The 17,756-nt window shown below is 40.1% G+C and overlaps 1 protein-coding gene across 1 annotated transcript in view; it reads right to left on the bottom strand.

Moving 5' to 3' along the window:
* Positions 1-17,756, bottom strand: part of LOC117523372 (VPS10 domain-containing receptor SorCS1-like) — a 129,202-nt gene that overhangs the window by 81,322 nt on the left and 30,124 nt on the right. The window contains exons 3-5 of the mRNA XM_034184871.1: positions 16,341-16,440; positions 15,926-16,084; positions 7,754-7,827 (exon numbers count right to left, since the gene is read on the bottom strand). Coding sequence (XP_034040762.1) covers positions 7,754-7,827; positions 15,926-16,084; positions 16,341-16,440 — 333 coding nt within the window. The remainder of the gene's footprint in view (positions 1-7,753; positions 7,828-15,925; positions 16,085-16,340; positions 16,441-17,756) is intronic.

The following is a 17,756-nucleotide window of genomic DNA, read 5'->3' as shown; positions in this document are numbered from 1 at the left end:
CATTATCTGTGTTTCCATCCAACTAGTATCGCAACTCAAGTGAATTTTCATTAATGCGGCACAAGGAAGCGTGCATTTGTGCCCATTTCCATCCACTTGTTTTGCGCTTTTATTTCGCAATTCTTTGTAATTGAGTGGTGTCTGTATTTCACAAAGTAAGGCTGCACCACATTGCAAAATGAACTCCACTGGAGTTACAGAGTGCCAGCACATGCAAGAAGCTGTGCAACACAGTTCTTTTTCAAGGCTTTTAGCTCTCCAGCCCCAGTCAAAAGCCTAACAAGGTAGTTTAAGACCCTGGAATTACCTGGAACTTTTGTTTCCTGGCCTTGAAAAAAATATTCATCTTTGTAACAAATATTAAAGCAAAACTCCACACAGCCTAAGCGCTCCCATGCAAAAAACAAACAAACAAACAAACAAAAAAAAAACTATTATTCCTTTTTATTTTATTAGGGGTGTCTAATAAAAGTTTGTTTTTTATTTTTTGCATGTGCGCACTTAGGCTGTGTGGATTTTTGCTTTAATATTTGTCTCACCTTGATCCAGCACGCTGTTTTGCACATCCTGGATGTGCGTGTCTTTTTGATTCATCTTTGTAACAAAACCAGGTGAGCAAAGCAGAGGAAATTAAAGTGATGTCCCATGTGTGTGTGTGAGAGAGAAATACATTCAAATAAACAATCCAGACTTGTTTCTGTACTAAATTATAAAATTAATTTATAATTTATCTATATGCCATACCATGTCTTTGTTAAAGAGAATAAGACAAGGTTTTTCAGCATGAAAGTACGCATTTTTAATGTGTGACAGCATCCTGTATCATAACTGAATCTCTGCTGTTTCTAACAAACCAAACTATGGGAAAGTTGGGTAAAAATTGAGGGAGATACGGATGATTATAGTTGGGGATACACCTTCCTCAGCAGTGGTGGGCACACTTCTGATAATCCGATAACAGATAATTATCGAAGATAATGTTTTCATTATTGGATTATCTTTTTAGACAAATTTAAAAACCATCATCAGACTAATTATCTTCCGACGAATTACCGTCCGATAACTTTTAGACCGATAACGTACTAAACTAAGCTGAACAGTGAAAAACATTTTTAAAACTGTTCAAGCTGTTGAGACCTACCTGTTAAAAGTTTCCTAATAGGCATGTTGTTTTACTCTCTGCAATCAGAAACCACTCTATCGTCTGTAAGCAAAGGAGAACTGTGACCAAAAAAAAAAGTCATTTCCTTTAACACCATACTAATCTAATCGCAATGTCACCAAGTCATCCAGAGGCATACATGTTTAACTTATGGTTCAAATTTTAACCACTCATTTTAGACAAGTTATTTAAAATTATTGTCATGTCTGAAGTTTATAAAGTGAAATATCAGATATATGTTTTCGTTTTAAAGTAATATGCTAATTTTTAAGGTTTTGTGAGCACATGCTGTGCCAGGCAGCAGTACATTATGGGTAGCATAAGGTAATCTCAGACGTTCACGACAGGACAAATGCATTTCAGACACTCTGTTCAGGGTCCACAGATAACAGAATTAAACTCTAGTGCCTAAAACTCTCGTGAATATATTCTCTGGGTTTATAGACATTAGTGTATTTGCATTTGTTAAATTCCACGCATCTTAAATGTAGCAGACACGGATTATCTGGAATTTTGTTTGACATTTTTTCAAGGCCGCTACTGCCATCTACTGGCCTGGAGTGTTCATGGCAGTATTAAACGTCTGGGTACATGGCTGCTATCAAAGTGTTGGTATTGTCCATTGTCCAGGCGCTTTTTGTGTGCATATATGTTAACTTTGTATTCTAAAACTACGGTTAGAAGTAATTCCGACTCCTTATCGGTCCACACGAACGAGGTTGGCGCCATGTTTTTAGTTTTTGTGGAAGTGACGACAAGAGAATAAGGCTCCTGATTGGATAGAATTTTAATCAGTACCGCCACCCAAAGGTTTGGCAGACTAATTACAACACATTTATACGGTTCAATGTGGATGGATTTTTTTTTTAAACGACGTAGTGTGGATGAAGTTTTTTCCCCAAACCGAAAGGGTAAGATATTCGGTTTTACAAATACCCGACAACGTGTGTACATGGCCTTATGTCTGTGAAAGGCACTATATAAATAAATTTACTTACTTACTTACTAATATTGAGTGCACGTTTTACAACATCATAAAAGTTTTAAAACATGCAATTGCGATGACACTTCCAGGGCTCCGTAAAAATGCCTGTTTTTACAAATAAAAATGGAATATTTTACAAAAGCACATTTATCTTTAAACCAACACACGACACATGTCACATTAACGTGTTGGTTTACATAATGGATTACTGAACCAATCACTGTTTAGCACTTTTACCCAGAATGCTTTGTGGTCTGTGTTTGTTACAAAACCTCAGAATTAGTGCCTTATTCAACATTAAAAGGTATATGTTATATTTTAACTTTGTACAAATGACAGAATTGACATTAATGGAGTTATTCTATCAGTATTTTCAAAAAACCATAAGTTAGTATGACTTTATTTTTCAAGACCTCCACCTGACCCGAGTGTTGAAATTGATAGGGAGCTGGCCTTATGGCTGCTCTTGGTGTGTCTCTGTGGTGGGAGCGCTGTTGTAAACAAGACCTTCCAGCAGGGGCAGAATGTTGAAAGAAAAATGATTATGATTAGTAAAGAGTTGATTTTGTGGGTGCTTTCAGGATTTGTCTGTGCTGCTTCCTGCAGGGGGCAGCATGGTCAAACATTCTTGCTTATTCTTTAGGTCTTTTACCGCTTTTGATGCTTTCAAAAGCGATTGTGTTAAAAATCAATTTCAGCTCTTTAGTAACTGCAAATGTCCCATAGACAACACCAGAATTTATCGATTATCTGTAACTTCCGATACATTTGTGGGTGGTTTATCTTTATCAAAGATAACTTTTCAGTTATCTTATTATCTGTTATCGAAGTTAATTTTTTGGTTATCTGTGCCCACCACTGTTCCTCAGTACAAATAAATGCACTGGGGGCGCAATAGGGACCCAGCCAAGATGGCGGCTGGCTGATACGTCAGCTCCAATAGGCAGCGACAGTCCATGAGGCATCTACGTATATAATGTCTATGGGTGTTTCCGTCTCTATGGCCATTCCCTTGTTCTGGTGCTTTCCATGCACACCTGTTCTTGATTTGGTGATTATCACCTGGGGTTATATAACCTCATTGGGTGTGTTTGCTCCTCGCCAGTTTGTTGTGCCTTGTGCCTGCATTCCAGCCCTGTTCCTGTGTTCCTAGGCCTGCCTCATTGTGTGTACCTGACCTCTAGCCTGCTGCCTTGACCACGCTGATTACCTGTTTATTTTTGTATTGCTGCTTTTTATTGACTGCCCACTCATGTACCGAACACTGCTATCCACTTACGTAAAGCCTTTTTACAACCAGAGCTGTCTGTTCAAGCCTTGAATTTGTGTTCTGCACTTTCTGACCATCCAGCCTGATAATTTATTTCATTTATATAGCACCAAATCAAAACAAAGCTGCCTCAAGGCACTTCTCACAAGTAAGTTCTAACCTTACCAACCCCTAGACCAAGCACACAGGTCACAGTGGTAGGAAAAAACTCCCTCCTACAACTCCAACAACTCCATGGAGGCATGAAGCTGCGTCACTGCCACACAGGTGAAAAACCATATGGTTGCTCTTACTGCTGTCAAGGTTTCACCCACAGAAGCCATTTGAGGAAACATTTGAGAAATCACCAAAGAGAAACTATATGGATGGGACATTTGTGGTAGAGGATTTCTACAAAACACGCAGTGTGCAGAAGTGGTGGCCAAGCAGTCAAGCGTGCTTCTTTCCACAGTGGTTCAAGGCCATCCCTGTCTGTTCTCCGGGTAATCAGCTTGAGACTCCCCCCAAGCTGACGGCGGCAGGGCATCTCAGGGTTGCTGCTTGGTCTTCACCCACTTGCCTCAATTCGGATAACAGACTTCTTCAAACTTAGTGCACATAAACAATGTCAAATGTGAATGTGCTGTCTTTAATTCTGATGTGTGCCATTATTACGGTAAACAAGTAATAATTGTGGACTAATTGCTGTCTGAGGTAACTGGAGTGTAAACATAATTTCTCCACTGTGAGATCAATAAAGTATATCTAATCTAATCTAATGTGGAGCTGCGTCAGGAAGGGTAACTGGTGTAAAACGTATGCCAAATCAATATGCGGATCCATAATGGCAATCCCGAGTGAAACAAGGGAGAAGCCGAAGGGGCTTACAGTCAGTTTAATGAATTGGTTTGGTAAGATCATTGACCCTTGACCTTTTAACACAGGTGAATCCAATCATGAGAAAGGGTATTTAAGGTGGCCATTTGCAAATGTTCCCCTCTTTGCATCTCTTCTAATGAGTGACAACATGGGAGCCTCTAAACAACTCTCAAATGACCTGAAAACAAAGACTGTTCAACATCATGGTTTAGGGGAAGGATACAAAAAGCTATTGCAGAGATTTCAGCTATCAGTTTCCACTATGAGGAACATGGTGAGGAAATGGAAGACCCTAGGCACAGTACTAGTTAAGGCGCAAAGTGGCAGGCCAAGAAAAATCTAAGATTATCTGAAGGATGGTGAGAACAGTCATAGTCAACCCACAGACCTGCTCCAGAGACCTACAACATGATCTTGCTGCAGACAGTGTCTCTGTGAATCATTCAACTATACAGCGCACTTTGCACAAAGAGATGCTGTATGATGCTATAATGCAGAGGAAGCCTTTTCTGCTTACACGCCACAAACAGAGTGACTTGAGGTATGCTAAAGCACATTTGAACATGCCAGCTTCATTTTGTAATAAGGTGCTGTGGAGTGATGAAACTAAAATTGAGTTATTTGGACATAACAAGGGGCAGTATGCATGGCTGAAAAAGAACACAGCATTCCAAGAAAAACACTTGCTACCTACAGTAAAATTTGCAGATGGTTCCATCATGCTGTGTGGCTGTGTGGCTAGTGCAGGTACTGGAAATCTTGTTAAAGTTGAGGGTCACATGGATTCCAGTCAATATCAGCAGATTCTTGTGAACAATGTTCATGAATTAGTGACAAAGTTGAAGCTGCGCCAGGGCTGGATCTTTCAACAAGACAACGACCCTAAACACTGCTCAAAATCTACTAAGGCATTCATGCAGAGGAACAAGTACAACATTCTGGAATGGCCATCTCAGTCCCCAGACCTGAATATTATTGAAAATCTGTGGTGTGATTTTAAGCGGGCTGTCCTTCCTCGGAAACCAACAAACCTGACATGTTTTGTAAAGAAGAATTGTCCAAAATACCTTCAACCAGAATCCAGACTCTCACTGGAAGCTATAGGAAGCATTTAAAGGCTGTTATTTCTGCAAAAGGACCATCTACTAAATATTTTTGTTGTTTTTTTCTGTTGGGATGCCCAAATTTATGCACCTGCCTAATTTTGTTTAAATAATTATTGAACACTTTCTATAAATCCTATAAACTTCATTTCACTTTTCAAATATCAGTGTGACTGTCTGCTATATGATATATTTAACTGAAATTGCTGATCCCAACAGCCAATGATTTATGAAGGAAAATCATGGAAATCATCAGGGGTGCCCAAACTTTTACATACAACTGTATATACTGTAGTTCCGAACTGAAAAATGAACAAAACCAAGTTATTTTATATGAATTATATAAATGTTTTATAAATATTGAGTAGATTTTTATGAAAATTAGTCCATGTGTAAGAAAAATATGATTCCATCAGAAAAAGAAGTGATATTGCAGTGACAGAAATAATGTACAGTGTTCATTTCTATTGCCAGAGGATTTGCAGTGTCAGCAAGTCCAGTCGTGTCCATTCCTTAAAGATTATGTTCTGTTAAAAGAATAACTAGGCACTGTCCAAACCGAGCTTTTCTCAGTGAAAAGACACCATTGAGGCACAGCAAGCAAAACACAGCTGCTACTTGGAGAAATTAGTTGAGAAGTGAAAACCAAAATCAAGTTATTTTAGATGATTACAGTCAGTTAAATAAATGACAGCAGTGGTGGCCAAGTGGTTAATGCACTTGTTTCCAGAATGAAAGGTTCCTAGATAGTAAGTGGATGGGAGACCCTTTAGGATGACCTCGAGCTGTGTCTGCTTCTCCAGGTAAAACTAGAGTTGTGCCAGGAAGGGCATCCGGCGTAAAGCTTGTGCCAAATCTCAATGTGGATCTGTAGTACACCCATTGTGTTGACCCTGAACAAACAGGACAACTAAAAGGACACCAACAGCAACTCCATGGAGGCATGAAGCTGCATCACTGCCACATCTGTGGAACAGGGTGCAGCTGGAAAGGAGATCTAAAGATACTCATGAGGACTCACACAGGTGAGAAACCATACGGTTGCTCTTACTGCTCTCAAGGTTTCACCCAGAGAAGCCGTCTGAGGAAACATTTTAGAAATCACCAGAGAGAAACTATATGGATGGGACATTTGTGGTAGAGGATTTCTACAAAACACACAGTGTGCAGAAGTGGCGGCCAAGCAGTCAAGCGTGCTTCTTTCCACAGCGGTTCAAGGCCATCCCTGTCTGTTCTCCGGGTAATGTGGAGCTGCGTCAGGAAGGGTAACTGGTGTAAAACGTGTGCCAAAGCAATATGCGGATCCGTAGTGGCAATCCCGAATGAAACAAGGGAGAAGCCGAAGGGGCTTACAGTCAGTTTAATGAATGTTTTGTCAATTTTTGTTGTTGTTGTTTTTTTAAATTATTCCATATGTAAGACAAAGTGTGATTCCAACAGAAAATAAATGGATATTAAAGGCAAACGAGAAAGAGAGCAAGAGTGTGTGTGTGTGTGTGTGTGTGTGTGTGTGTGTGTGTGTGTGTGTGTGTGTGTGTGTGTGTGTGTGTGTGTGTGTGTGTGTGTGTGTGTGTGTGTGTGTGTGTGTGTGCAAAAAGGATTTTGTGGCCAAATACAGTAAAACGTATTATAAATTAAATATTTATTCTCGGCCATAATTCTTGAGTCTGCAGCCAAGAGCAATAACTGTATAACACTTAAAGGCACACACCCACAAGCTCTCCACCACACTGTTGCCAAAGCATGAGCCCACATCCTGTGCAATACACATTAGGTATTGTGCAACGTAAAAAGAAAAACTGATTAATTATTCTCAGAAGAAATTAGAATAGTGTGACCACACTGTGGCTTTGCAACAGTGCCCTGATAATATTTCATGAGCAGACTTCAGCAGATATATCAAAAATTTATCAGGATGTGTAAACTAGACACTTAGTACATTATGCAAAAAAAAAAAAAAATGAACATACATTATTAATCAGGACAAGATCTGCCTCCTTAGAACATGTTGTGGCACATAAAGTAAAAGCGCAGGATTAAAATGGAGCAGAATGTCACACTTGATGATTATTATTATTAACGTTATTATGCACACATTTCCTTGACACTTTAGCTGCAGAGTTATAGAGTTAACCTGTCTTGTATATGACATGTCTTGATATGATGTCTTTTCTGATTTGGCACAGTATAAATAAAACTGATTTGATTATTGGCATTCAACTCGAATATGCCATGACAGACAGCGAAAACAACATCTGTGTCAGCAGTAGTCATGTATTTCTGTCCTTGACTGTAATTTCTTATGCTTATCCATTATCCAGAATATTTTTGGAACATGTCAAAATGTTTGAAAGACAAGCAGTCAGTGATCTCACCAGTAGAACCTGTTGGGGACGACGTTGTCGTGCACGAGCTGCCATCTCCTCCCAAATTCAACAGAGACGTACAGCTGAAAAATGAAAGGAATGCATTAGCTAAACGACTTAGAGGATAAATAATAATTACCCATCACATTTCCACCTTTTGTGGAGTCAGTATGGTGATGTATTTGATTTTGGGCATCATACTTTTGAACAGAGTGGCTTTTCTTTTTAAGCAAAATTAAAATAAAAAAATATAACAATGGCTATGATGACCCCTTCTGTTACACAGGTTTTTGCATACAAATCAGCCCGTATAGAAGCATCAAAGTGTCTCCGCCCCGCAGTAGCACAGCAGGGTTCCTGCATAATTGGTATCATAAAATCACTTAATCATCACTGTATTTTACATCACTGTATCTATTAGAGTCCTGTTACCACAGATTGGACTCGTCCAACTAATCACACGATGTGTCACCTTGCCATTGTGATGGAGGAACCAGCATCTTAAAGGTAAAGTGCCTTTTGATTTTTCTTCTCTTTTGTCATAAAAAAGGATTTTCTTCAGCACCACTGTAATGTTGTTACTGAGCATTTAAATAAAGGATGAATCAATTTCAATTTTTCAATTTATTTTCATTTATATAGTGCCAAATCACAACAGAGTTGCCTCAAGGCACTTCACAGAGGTAAGGTCTAACCTTACCAACCCCCAGAGCAACAGTGGTAAGGAAAAACTTCCTCTGAGGAAGAAACCTCAAGCAGACCAAGGCTTGGGCCATGCTACAAACAAAAATTACAGAACAATTCATGGATGAATATGCAAGAAATGCTGTTGGCGCACAGGACAGGAGGGTCGCCAACACAAATACAACTCCCAGCTCTGGATGAGCTGCACCTTAAACAGAGAGACAAAAAACAGAATCAGGCATCAGTAAGACAAAAAACACTGTATAATTTGCCAGCATTAAACAACACAAAAAACAGAAGAAATACTAAGGTGATCACAGGCCACTAGCCCTAAACTTCACTAAAAGACCCAGAAATTAGGTAAAGTTGAGGCCTTGGCCCACTCCAATTACTAATAAAATGAATTAAAAGAGTAAAAAGCGTAAAACAAAACTGTACCTGTATGCTGGCCATATGAAAGGGAAAAGAAGTGCGTCTTAAGCCTGGACTTGAAATCATCTTTATATGGCCATTAGGATCATAATTCACTTTTTCTGGAAAGAGGTTTTAATGTACACCATGACACACTGAGAAACTCAGTTTCTGAGTATGATGATCAAGGGTCAAATTAAACTACTACACTACATATGTTAGTGCTTGTATCATGGCTCTGAAGAAATGTGGTAGGCCATCAAGTATGAGTCAAAGTGACAAAATAATCACAAAATGGAAACAGCGACAGACAGATTTTGTCCAGACAATTTTCATATGAGAAGTTTTGCTGGATATCTGCTGGACAGGAAAGACAATACTCACTTATGTCTGCTGTGTTAGTTATCACTATTAATATTAATTACAATTATAACATTTTTCATTTACTTTCCCCAAATTGGTCATTCATAATAGTATATATATTTTTTTAAGTTATAAGTCAAAATATCCAAGATCACAGTTTCCATCAATTGCAGTATGAAATTTGAAGCTTGTCCATGCACTTCTTCCTGTATGTCATCAGCAAGAACTCACACCAACATGCTAAAGCATAGTTAAAAGCTGAAGAAATCTTTGTTTGTTCAAGAAATAATATTTTCCAGAATATAAGTTGTTCCAGAATAAGTTGCTCCAGTCAGATCGCTCAATAAATAAAAAGAAAAAAAAAAATCAGTGCAACAGTTGTGCACACCACAGCATCTGTTGTTTCTTAACATAAGGTTGTTAAATCCCAAATATATGCAGGATGGACAAATAACTGTGCCTTGGACGACATACTGGATGTTAATTTTGACAGAATACTTAGTCTGATTTATGCTAATTTTAGCTAATGAAATATCATAATATTTTAGTCAACTAACTCTCTTGTAGTTTTAGTTGGCTAAATCTGTATTTTAGTTGGCTAGAGTTTAGTTAAATCAGATTTTAGGGCCCCTTCACACATGACAGGCCAACTGTATGACAAATACGCCACTTTCACTCATGTATCAGCAGAAATACACCATACCAAATGCTGTTTGGTTAGTTATCACAGCGCTTTTTTTATTTTTTTTTAGAAAATACATTTATCTGCTTGTTGATTTTAGCCATTACACACACCTGTTATAAGACAGTGATTGTAGTGCAGTGGTAAAGTTTCCATCTATGATGTGTACATCTATGATGTGGTGACCGGCTTTCTGCTGTGTGGAGCGGGCACTATGCTGGTTTACCGGAAAATCAAGAAAGTGGAAGCAGCTTTGATTGGTCCTTCCAGGCTGCCCTACATGATTGATTCGATTGGGAAGGCAGTGGCTGTGCAGCATTGGAAAACATCTTGTATAGAATTGCAGCCCTGGAAACCTGCTCTGACCGTCTGTGAAGACCACATTCTGCATTCAGATGCATTGAGAGCCACTCTGTTCTCAGAACTGTGGAATCTTTCAGGCATCTGCTAATCTGGCTATTCATTTGGCTTCCCCAAATACAGCTGCACTTCAAGGTCGCTGTGATAAAACCTCCTCAGAAGATCAACACTTAAGCCTCGCTCCCTGGTCTTCCCCCCTCCCCTCAGCTTCTCCAGCTCTGACGTTGACTGTGACTGCTCAGGACTGTTAGGGCTGCCCCTCCCCCTCCAGGATTGTTGGACAAGGCCGTTGACGGCGCCAAACAGGCTGCCTCCGGAGTGTTCTGATAAACTGGACCTTTTCAAATCTCGGTTGTCGTCCTGTGTCCTTGTTTTTGTCTGTGTGATTATTGTTTTCTGTGCTGATGGGGATTTTTTTCCTCATTGCCGCTGTGTAATGCAGCGGCTATGAGGGTTTTTTTTTTTTCTCCTTTTCCCTCGTGTTTTGCTTTCATATATATGTTTATGTACCGGGCCGGCCTATTTGTTGTGTGTAGTGTGTGTGTTGTTTGTTATGGGTCGGTGTTGGTTTGCTCAGCCCTGCTGTTGACCAAGGCAGGGATGTACATCTGGAGCTGGTCCCCGGGCGCCTAATCGCGACTTCTGCTCCTACTGGCAATTAGGATGGGTTAAATGCAGTAGACACATTTCATTGTGCAGGGAACATGTTCTTCTGTGCATATGACAATAAAATTCCTTTGAATCCTTGAATCCTTGAATCTGGTAATCAGAGCATGCAGGTTCAAATCCTGTGAGTGACTTTTTTTTAACCAGGGTTATTTCACCACGGGGTTCTGTATTACGTCCCCTTCAACCCAGTGATATTAACTAATGATACAGCTGTTTTTTATTTTATTTTCTTCCACATCAGCGGCACGATGTGGTGCACCTCATCCTATGGAACACAATGTGAAGAGCTGCAGCAGCTCACACTGTGTTCCTACTCGAAAGACACCGTCGCATGCACAAACCGTCGCACCGGGATCCTGCATGCCTGCCCGTCGGCGCGATGTTTCGTGGTTCGCTCATATGAGCTGTTTCGCCATGAGTCGCCCTGAGTTGTATATATTTGCAATATGTGTGAAGGGATCCTTAAGGATCTGTTACTAACCTATAAAATTATTCACGGACTGGTACCTCCCTACTTAGCCGACCTACTTAAACCCTACATACCGGCCCGAGCTCTACGTTCTTAGGGTGCAGGACTTCTTTGTGTCCCCAGGGTGAATAAAAAGTCTGCTGGTCACAGAGTTTTCTCTTATCGTGCCCCTGTTCTGTGGAATGATCTCCCTGCATCAATAAAACAATCAGATTCTGTCAAGACTTTCAAGTCCGGACTGCATACTGGCATAGTATGTTTCTATGCTTTTTACTCTTTCAAATTCATTTCATCAGGAAACAGAGCGTGCCGCAGCCTCAACTTTATCTAAATTCTGAGTCTTTTAGTGAAGCTTAGGGCTAGTGGCCGGCGATCACCTTAGTATTTCTTCTGTTTTTCTTCTTGCTTAATGCTGACAATTTATAATGTATTTGTTGTCTTTCTGCTGCCTGATTTTGTTTCTTTCTCTCTGTTTGAGGTGCAGCTCCATCCAAAGATGGGAGTGGGTGTCTTCTTCCTCAGGCCTTCCGTGCTGTGCATCAGCATGGACTCCCAAATTTCCCAAAATTTCCTGTATATTCGTATTGTCATTTGTGCCGTAGCATGGCCCAAGTACTGGGTCACCCCTTTGAGTCTGGTCTTCTTGAGGTTTCTTCTTCAAATCATCAGAGGGAGTTTTTCCTCACCACTGTCACCCGTGTGCTTGCTCTAGGGGTTGGTTATGTTAGATCTTACTTCTATGAAGCACCTGGGAGCAACTTTGTTGTGATTTGGTGCTTTATAAATGAAATAAATTGAATTAAATTACTAAAGTTTTGTATTTCTTCAACTGAAGCTAAAACAATGCAGATTACCTAATTATGTCTAAAACTAAATGACACTTTGGTCAAGACTGACTAAATATGGTGTCAAAATTAACACTTGTGCAAACCACAGCCTGCGGAGTTTCACAGAAGAAAAAATTTCAAATATAAGCAAGATGGCCAAATAAACATGCATCGGACAACATGTTAGATATTATTTGACACAGTTTAGACAGAAGAAATCATCAGATGGACACAGTTTGCTGGCTCACAGTGTTGGAAACAAGAAAATCATGAGTCCATTCAACAAAGAATCGTATCTAAATGAATCATAATGCATAAAATTAAATTGTTCCACAATAAAAAATATCGTTCCTGATTCATATTGTAGACCATGATTTATATCATATTGTATTATAAGGGAGAATTTCACATGCCTAATACCAGAGAAATAAAAGCATAAAGGCACATTATAATAACTAGAGTTAAAAAGAAGGTAAATTTTGTCCATTTTGAAAGGTTCTACATGTCGGAGCTTTTACACGGATTAGCTATGTGTCTTTCTCAAACTTTAAACCATCCACACTGTGATGTTTTTTGTCCATGTTGTCCTTGAAGTGCCTCTTGTCATAGGGCATGAGTTGAGGTACAACCTGGACAGAACACCAGTCTATTGCAGGGCCATGATGTTGTCATCTATCCTGATTTTACATTCCACTGGTTGATGCTTCGATATGACCATAACTTTCATTTTCTTTACTTTCATTTTCATGTTAAACTCATTTCCTGCCTTATTCACTTTGTCTACTAATCTTTGATGTGCTTGTTGAATTTCAGCTAATAATACAGTGTCATCTGCATATTGGAGAATTAAGAAGTAAATCCTATATAGACCAGGAAGACCGTTGATGCCAGTGCTTATTTCAGATTCCATTTTTACCTCGGGTAAAAATGGAAGAAAGCAATCACAGTGATTTTTACCCGAGGCCAAAATATGGTCATCGGGTATTTCAAAGAATTTGCTTCCATCCGTCCATCTGTCTGTCTGTTCGTCTGTCAGTGCTCAGCATAAGTCCATTCCTATTACTGCCAGGGTTTTCAAATTCACAGGGAGCATTCTTGGGACACAGACCTTGGACAAGTTCTAAGATCGCTAACCTTGGCCTATTCTATGGGGTCAAAAAGTCACATTCTTTCTACACACTCTTTCATTGGTTACATGCTCATACAGCTGAGGGTATTTTAGCATTGCATTATATGTGTAGGTCAAAGGATAGCGTGGGGTTGAAAATCACCACAAGGTTCCTCACTACTTATAACTTTTGATGTATAACACACTAGGCTCATTGTTAGCTGTTCAAATTGATGTCTAACTGTGGCATTAGTGATACACTATAGTAGTGGTTGTCAACCCCCCCCCCCCCACACACACACAACTACACCTAGGAAAGGCTGGAACCTCCTCCACCCCCCCCACCCCCCCCCCCCAAAAAAAATCATTTTTTACATGATAGTGCCTCCCCTCGTCTTTTAATTAGTTTTAATTGTTAAGTGAGTTATTACAACTATATTTAATAGATGGGCTTAATTTTGATAACCGCAGAACAGAGAAAATTTTGAGTCACCCCCGTGATTTTTGCTTTCTCTCCCCCTCACCAGTTTGGGAACCAGGGAACTATAGACTTAAATATAGCTTAGTTAAACTTGACATTTTTACAGTGTCATAAACATACATGTTGTTGTCACACAGCCTTACAAGGGACCCTTATTATAATACCAGTGTTTCTTGTGGTTGTAACTATTTAAGAAATGATCATTTTAAGGCAGAACCTAAAACCAGAAACATTAAAACAAAGCTTCTGCTCTGAATGAACTGATATATTTTTATTATTATTATTCTATTTTGAAGCCCTGTCTGCATTGCATGAGTTAAAATGGCAAACAGAGTGAGTTTGTTCTGTGAGACCTCGCTAACAACATGAAGAAAGAAAAGCATGTGTCAAGTTCAATTTCTGACTAACAAGAAAAACACACATGAACAATCTAATAAAGTTATGAAAAATGTTAGTCTTGTTATGGCAATCAAAGTAAGAACAGTGTGAAATATGTCCAGATTTTAGCCTGAGTTCTTTCCGACAGGATCTTTGACCTCCTGCATTTATTGTCTGTGTCCGCCACTTTCTTTCTGTTTTAAATTTTACATTATTATTATTATCATTATCGTTATTATTATTCATTAGTGCCCCAAAGAAAATCCTTTTTATGACTTAAATGGGTTTTTAAAAAGTCAAAAAGGACTACACCTTTAAGTACTGTTTGTTTGCATTTAATGTGCTGAGGTAATATAACTGTTAAGAAAAACAACTAAATGAATTCTCATACTCATCTTCAGCCGCTTATCCGAGATCAGGCCGCGGTGGCAACAGCTCCAGTAGGAGACCCCAGACTTCCCTTTCCCGGGCCACATTAACCACCTCTGACTGGGGGATCCCGAGGTGTTCCCAGGTCAGTGTGGAGATATAATCTCTCCACCTAGTCCTTCCCCGGGCTCTCCTCCCAGATGGTTGTGCCTGGAACACCTCCCTAGGGAGGCACCCAGGGGGCATCCTTACCAGATGCCCTAACCATCTAAGCTGGTTCATTTCAATGCGAAGGAGCAGCGGCTCTAATCCAAGCTCCTCACGGATAACCGAGCTTCTCACGTTATCTCTAAGGGAGACACCAGCCACCATCCTGAGGAAGCCCATTTCAGCTGCTTGTACCCATGATCTAGTTCAGGTGTGGCCAAGTTTGGTCCTCGAAAGCCACATTCCTGACACTTTTAGTTGTCTCCCTGCTCCAACACACCTGAATCCAATGAAAGGCTTGTGAGCCTTTGGTCATGATCCAACCCTCATGACCATAGGTTAGAGCTGCAATGAAGATTGACCATTAGATCAAGAGCTTCGTCTTTTGGCTCCGCTCTCCTTTTGTCACAACAGTACAGCAGAGCGAACGCAACACCGTACTGTTGTGATGATTCTCCAGCCAATCTCACGCTCCATTGTCCCCTCACTCCTGAACTCTTATAAATCACTCATAAATTAAATCTATTGTATTAAATATTGACAGCACGGTGGATTAGTGGTTAGCACTGTTGCCTCACAGCGAGAAAGTCATGGGTTTGATTCCCGCCTGTGGCCTTTTTGCATGGAATTTGCATGGTCTCTCCCACATGTGTTTTAGGTAAATTGGTAACTTTAAAATTGTCCGTAGGTGTGCGTGCGAGTGTGAATGTGTTTGTTTGTCTGTATGTGGCCCTGCAACAGACTGACGTCCTGTCCTGGGTGTACCCCGCCTCGCGCTCTATGACTGCTGGGATAGGCTCCAGCCCCCCGCGACCCTTAACTGGACTAAGCGGTTGAAGGTGTGTGTGTGTGTGTGTGTGTGTGTGTGTGTGTGTGTGTGTGTGTGTGTGTGTGTGTGTGTGTGTGTGTGTGTGTGTGTGTGTGTGTATTACCTACAGTTCTCATTGGACCGGCTGATTTAGTTTTTTTTAGTATAACTGAATAAGCAGCAGCTAGCTGCACCCACAGGACCTGTGATGGTTTAACAATCTGATAAAGCGAGTAAAAACAATACACAAAAGCAACTCCGCTCCCAGCTGTATTCCAATTCCTTTCTCCCTCTTTATTTATTTTTGTTTTCTTTTGTTAAGTTTTGTTTCAGCTCTTTCTTTTCACCTGACAGCTGCGTCTTACCTTTTGGTCATGGCTGTAAGCCAGGATCCAGTCCTCCTGCTCAGGGTGGAATAGAAGGCTGAGAATGTCAAAGGCCAAGCTGTGTTTATGATAGGACGCCCCCTCGTCGAGGCTGATGAGCAGGCTGTTCTCTACCTCTGGGTCAGTCAGCAACATGATCTGAGACGACACCAGACAAGAGATGGAGGAACGAGCAGAGCGCTTTGACAGCATCCGCTCCACGCGGCTCAGTTGTGCAGAACAGATTTGCAGTGTGTGCAGTGTGGCTACTTATCTGGTGGAAAAACTCCAACAACTAAAGGTGTCGAAGTCTTCAGAAAGAAATACTCAACAAATCTAGCACTTTTTTTTTTCCTTTTATCAGAAACTTTTTTATGCAGGCAGGAATATTCTCAACATGGACACAAAAACGTACCTTTCTTTTGTTGTTCGGACTCACGTACAAGTAGCTCAGGATTGTTTTCGGCCCAACTTTTTCATTAAGCTTCTCATAAGTGGTCCCGTAATCAGTTGACCTAAAATTTAATTATAGGCTAACGTGAAAAGCTTGCGCTGGAGAATGAAGGCAAATGGAACAACACCTACTAGTTAAGATGCTGATAGTATCATTAAGCATATCAGGCATGCAGAAAATTACAACAGCAGAGGAATGACACAATCTGCTACAAGTATGGACTTTTTCTTTAATTATCAAAGTAAACAAGAGTATCTTGTGTAACTTGTATGAATGGTGATGAGAGATGATACATAATTTATGTTTTGGGGCATAGATACTGGTGAATTATGTGTTGCATAAAATCAGAAAGAAAAGAGCTATACTGTAAATGGATTTTAACAAAATCTGGCAAGAGGAGGGAGTCTGATCCAGTACAGGAACCATTCTTTTAATCATATCCTCCATTGGGAGGATGTAACATGCCATGTTAATAAACTGACTTTCAAGAAACTTGGAGAAATACTTGAACCTTATTCTGTATTTAAGTCACCTAACATTCTGGGTGGAAGAAAAGAGGTACAGTGGAAATATTTTAAAATGTATGAAGTTAACAAGTTGGCTTTGTTTTAAACAAATTGAAGCTATTTTGAAACAAGATATTGTAATACAACCAATTTTCAGGGACCCAGAATACAATTTAGCCTGGAGTTGTGTCGGTGCCATTACATTTTCAACGTAATTTGCATGAAAATAAATCTTATCTTATTTTTTGTGGGGGGGGGGAAATGGGCATGTTCTTGAGGTCTGTGATGGTACAATTCATTATAAAATTCCATATCATATATATACAAGGTCTGTTAGAAAAGTATCCGACCTTTTTATTTTTTTTCAAAAACCTGATGGATTTGAATCACGTGTGCTTGCATGAGCCAACCTTGAACCTTCGTGCGCATGCGTGAGTTTTTTCACGCCTGTCGATTGCGTCATTTGCTTGTAAGCAGCCTTTGTGTGAGGATGGGTGGAGTCTCTCGTCATTTTTTCTTTGCAAGGAAATGGCGGAACGACTGGAGCAGCGCGACTGCATCAAATTTTGCCAGAAACTGGGCGACAGCCAGGTGGAAACCATTCCGATGATTCAGATGGCTTTCAGTGGCTTTTCAGTCGTGTGACTATCCGAGAAATTGTGGAAGAGCTGGGCATGTCACAACATGTCCTGTGAGACTTGAACACGGTGGCGCTTTTGCTCCGCCATCAGCTTTGTGCCAAAGCCATCGGCATGAATTTCGCTGCAACTCTTTTCATGGCAAAATCTTCTGTCACAGTGGAATGTGCCAAAAAAGTGCTGATGTCCACCTCTTTTTTGGGCAGATCCACAAAAAAACAGTAGCACTAGAG

Source organism: Thalassophryne amazonica, chromosome 13 (genome assembly GCF_902500255.1).
Source record: "Thalassophryne amazonica chromosome 13, fThaAma1.1, whole genome shotgun sequence".
NCBI classification, from domain to species: Eukaryota; Metazoa; Chordata; class Actinopteri; order Batrachoidiformes; family Batrachoididae; genus Thalassophryne; species Thalassophryne amazonica.
The sequence above is the reverse complement of the archived record's forward strand: the minus strand, read 5'-3'. Positions and strand labels throughout refer to the sequence as shown.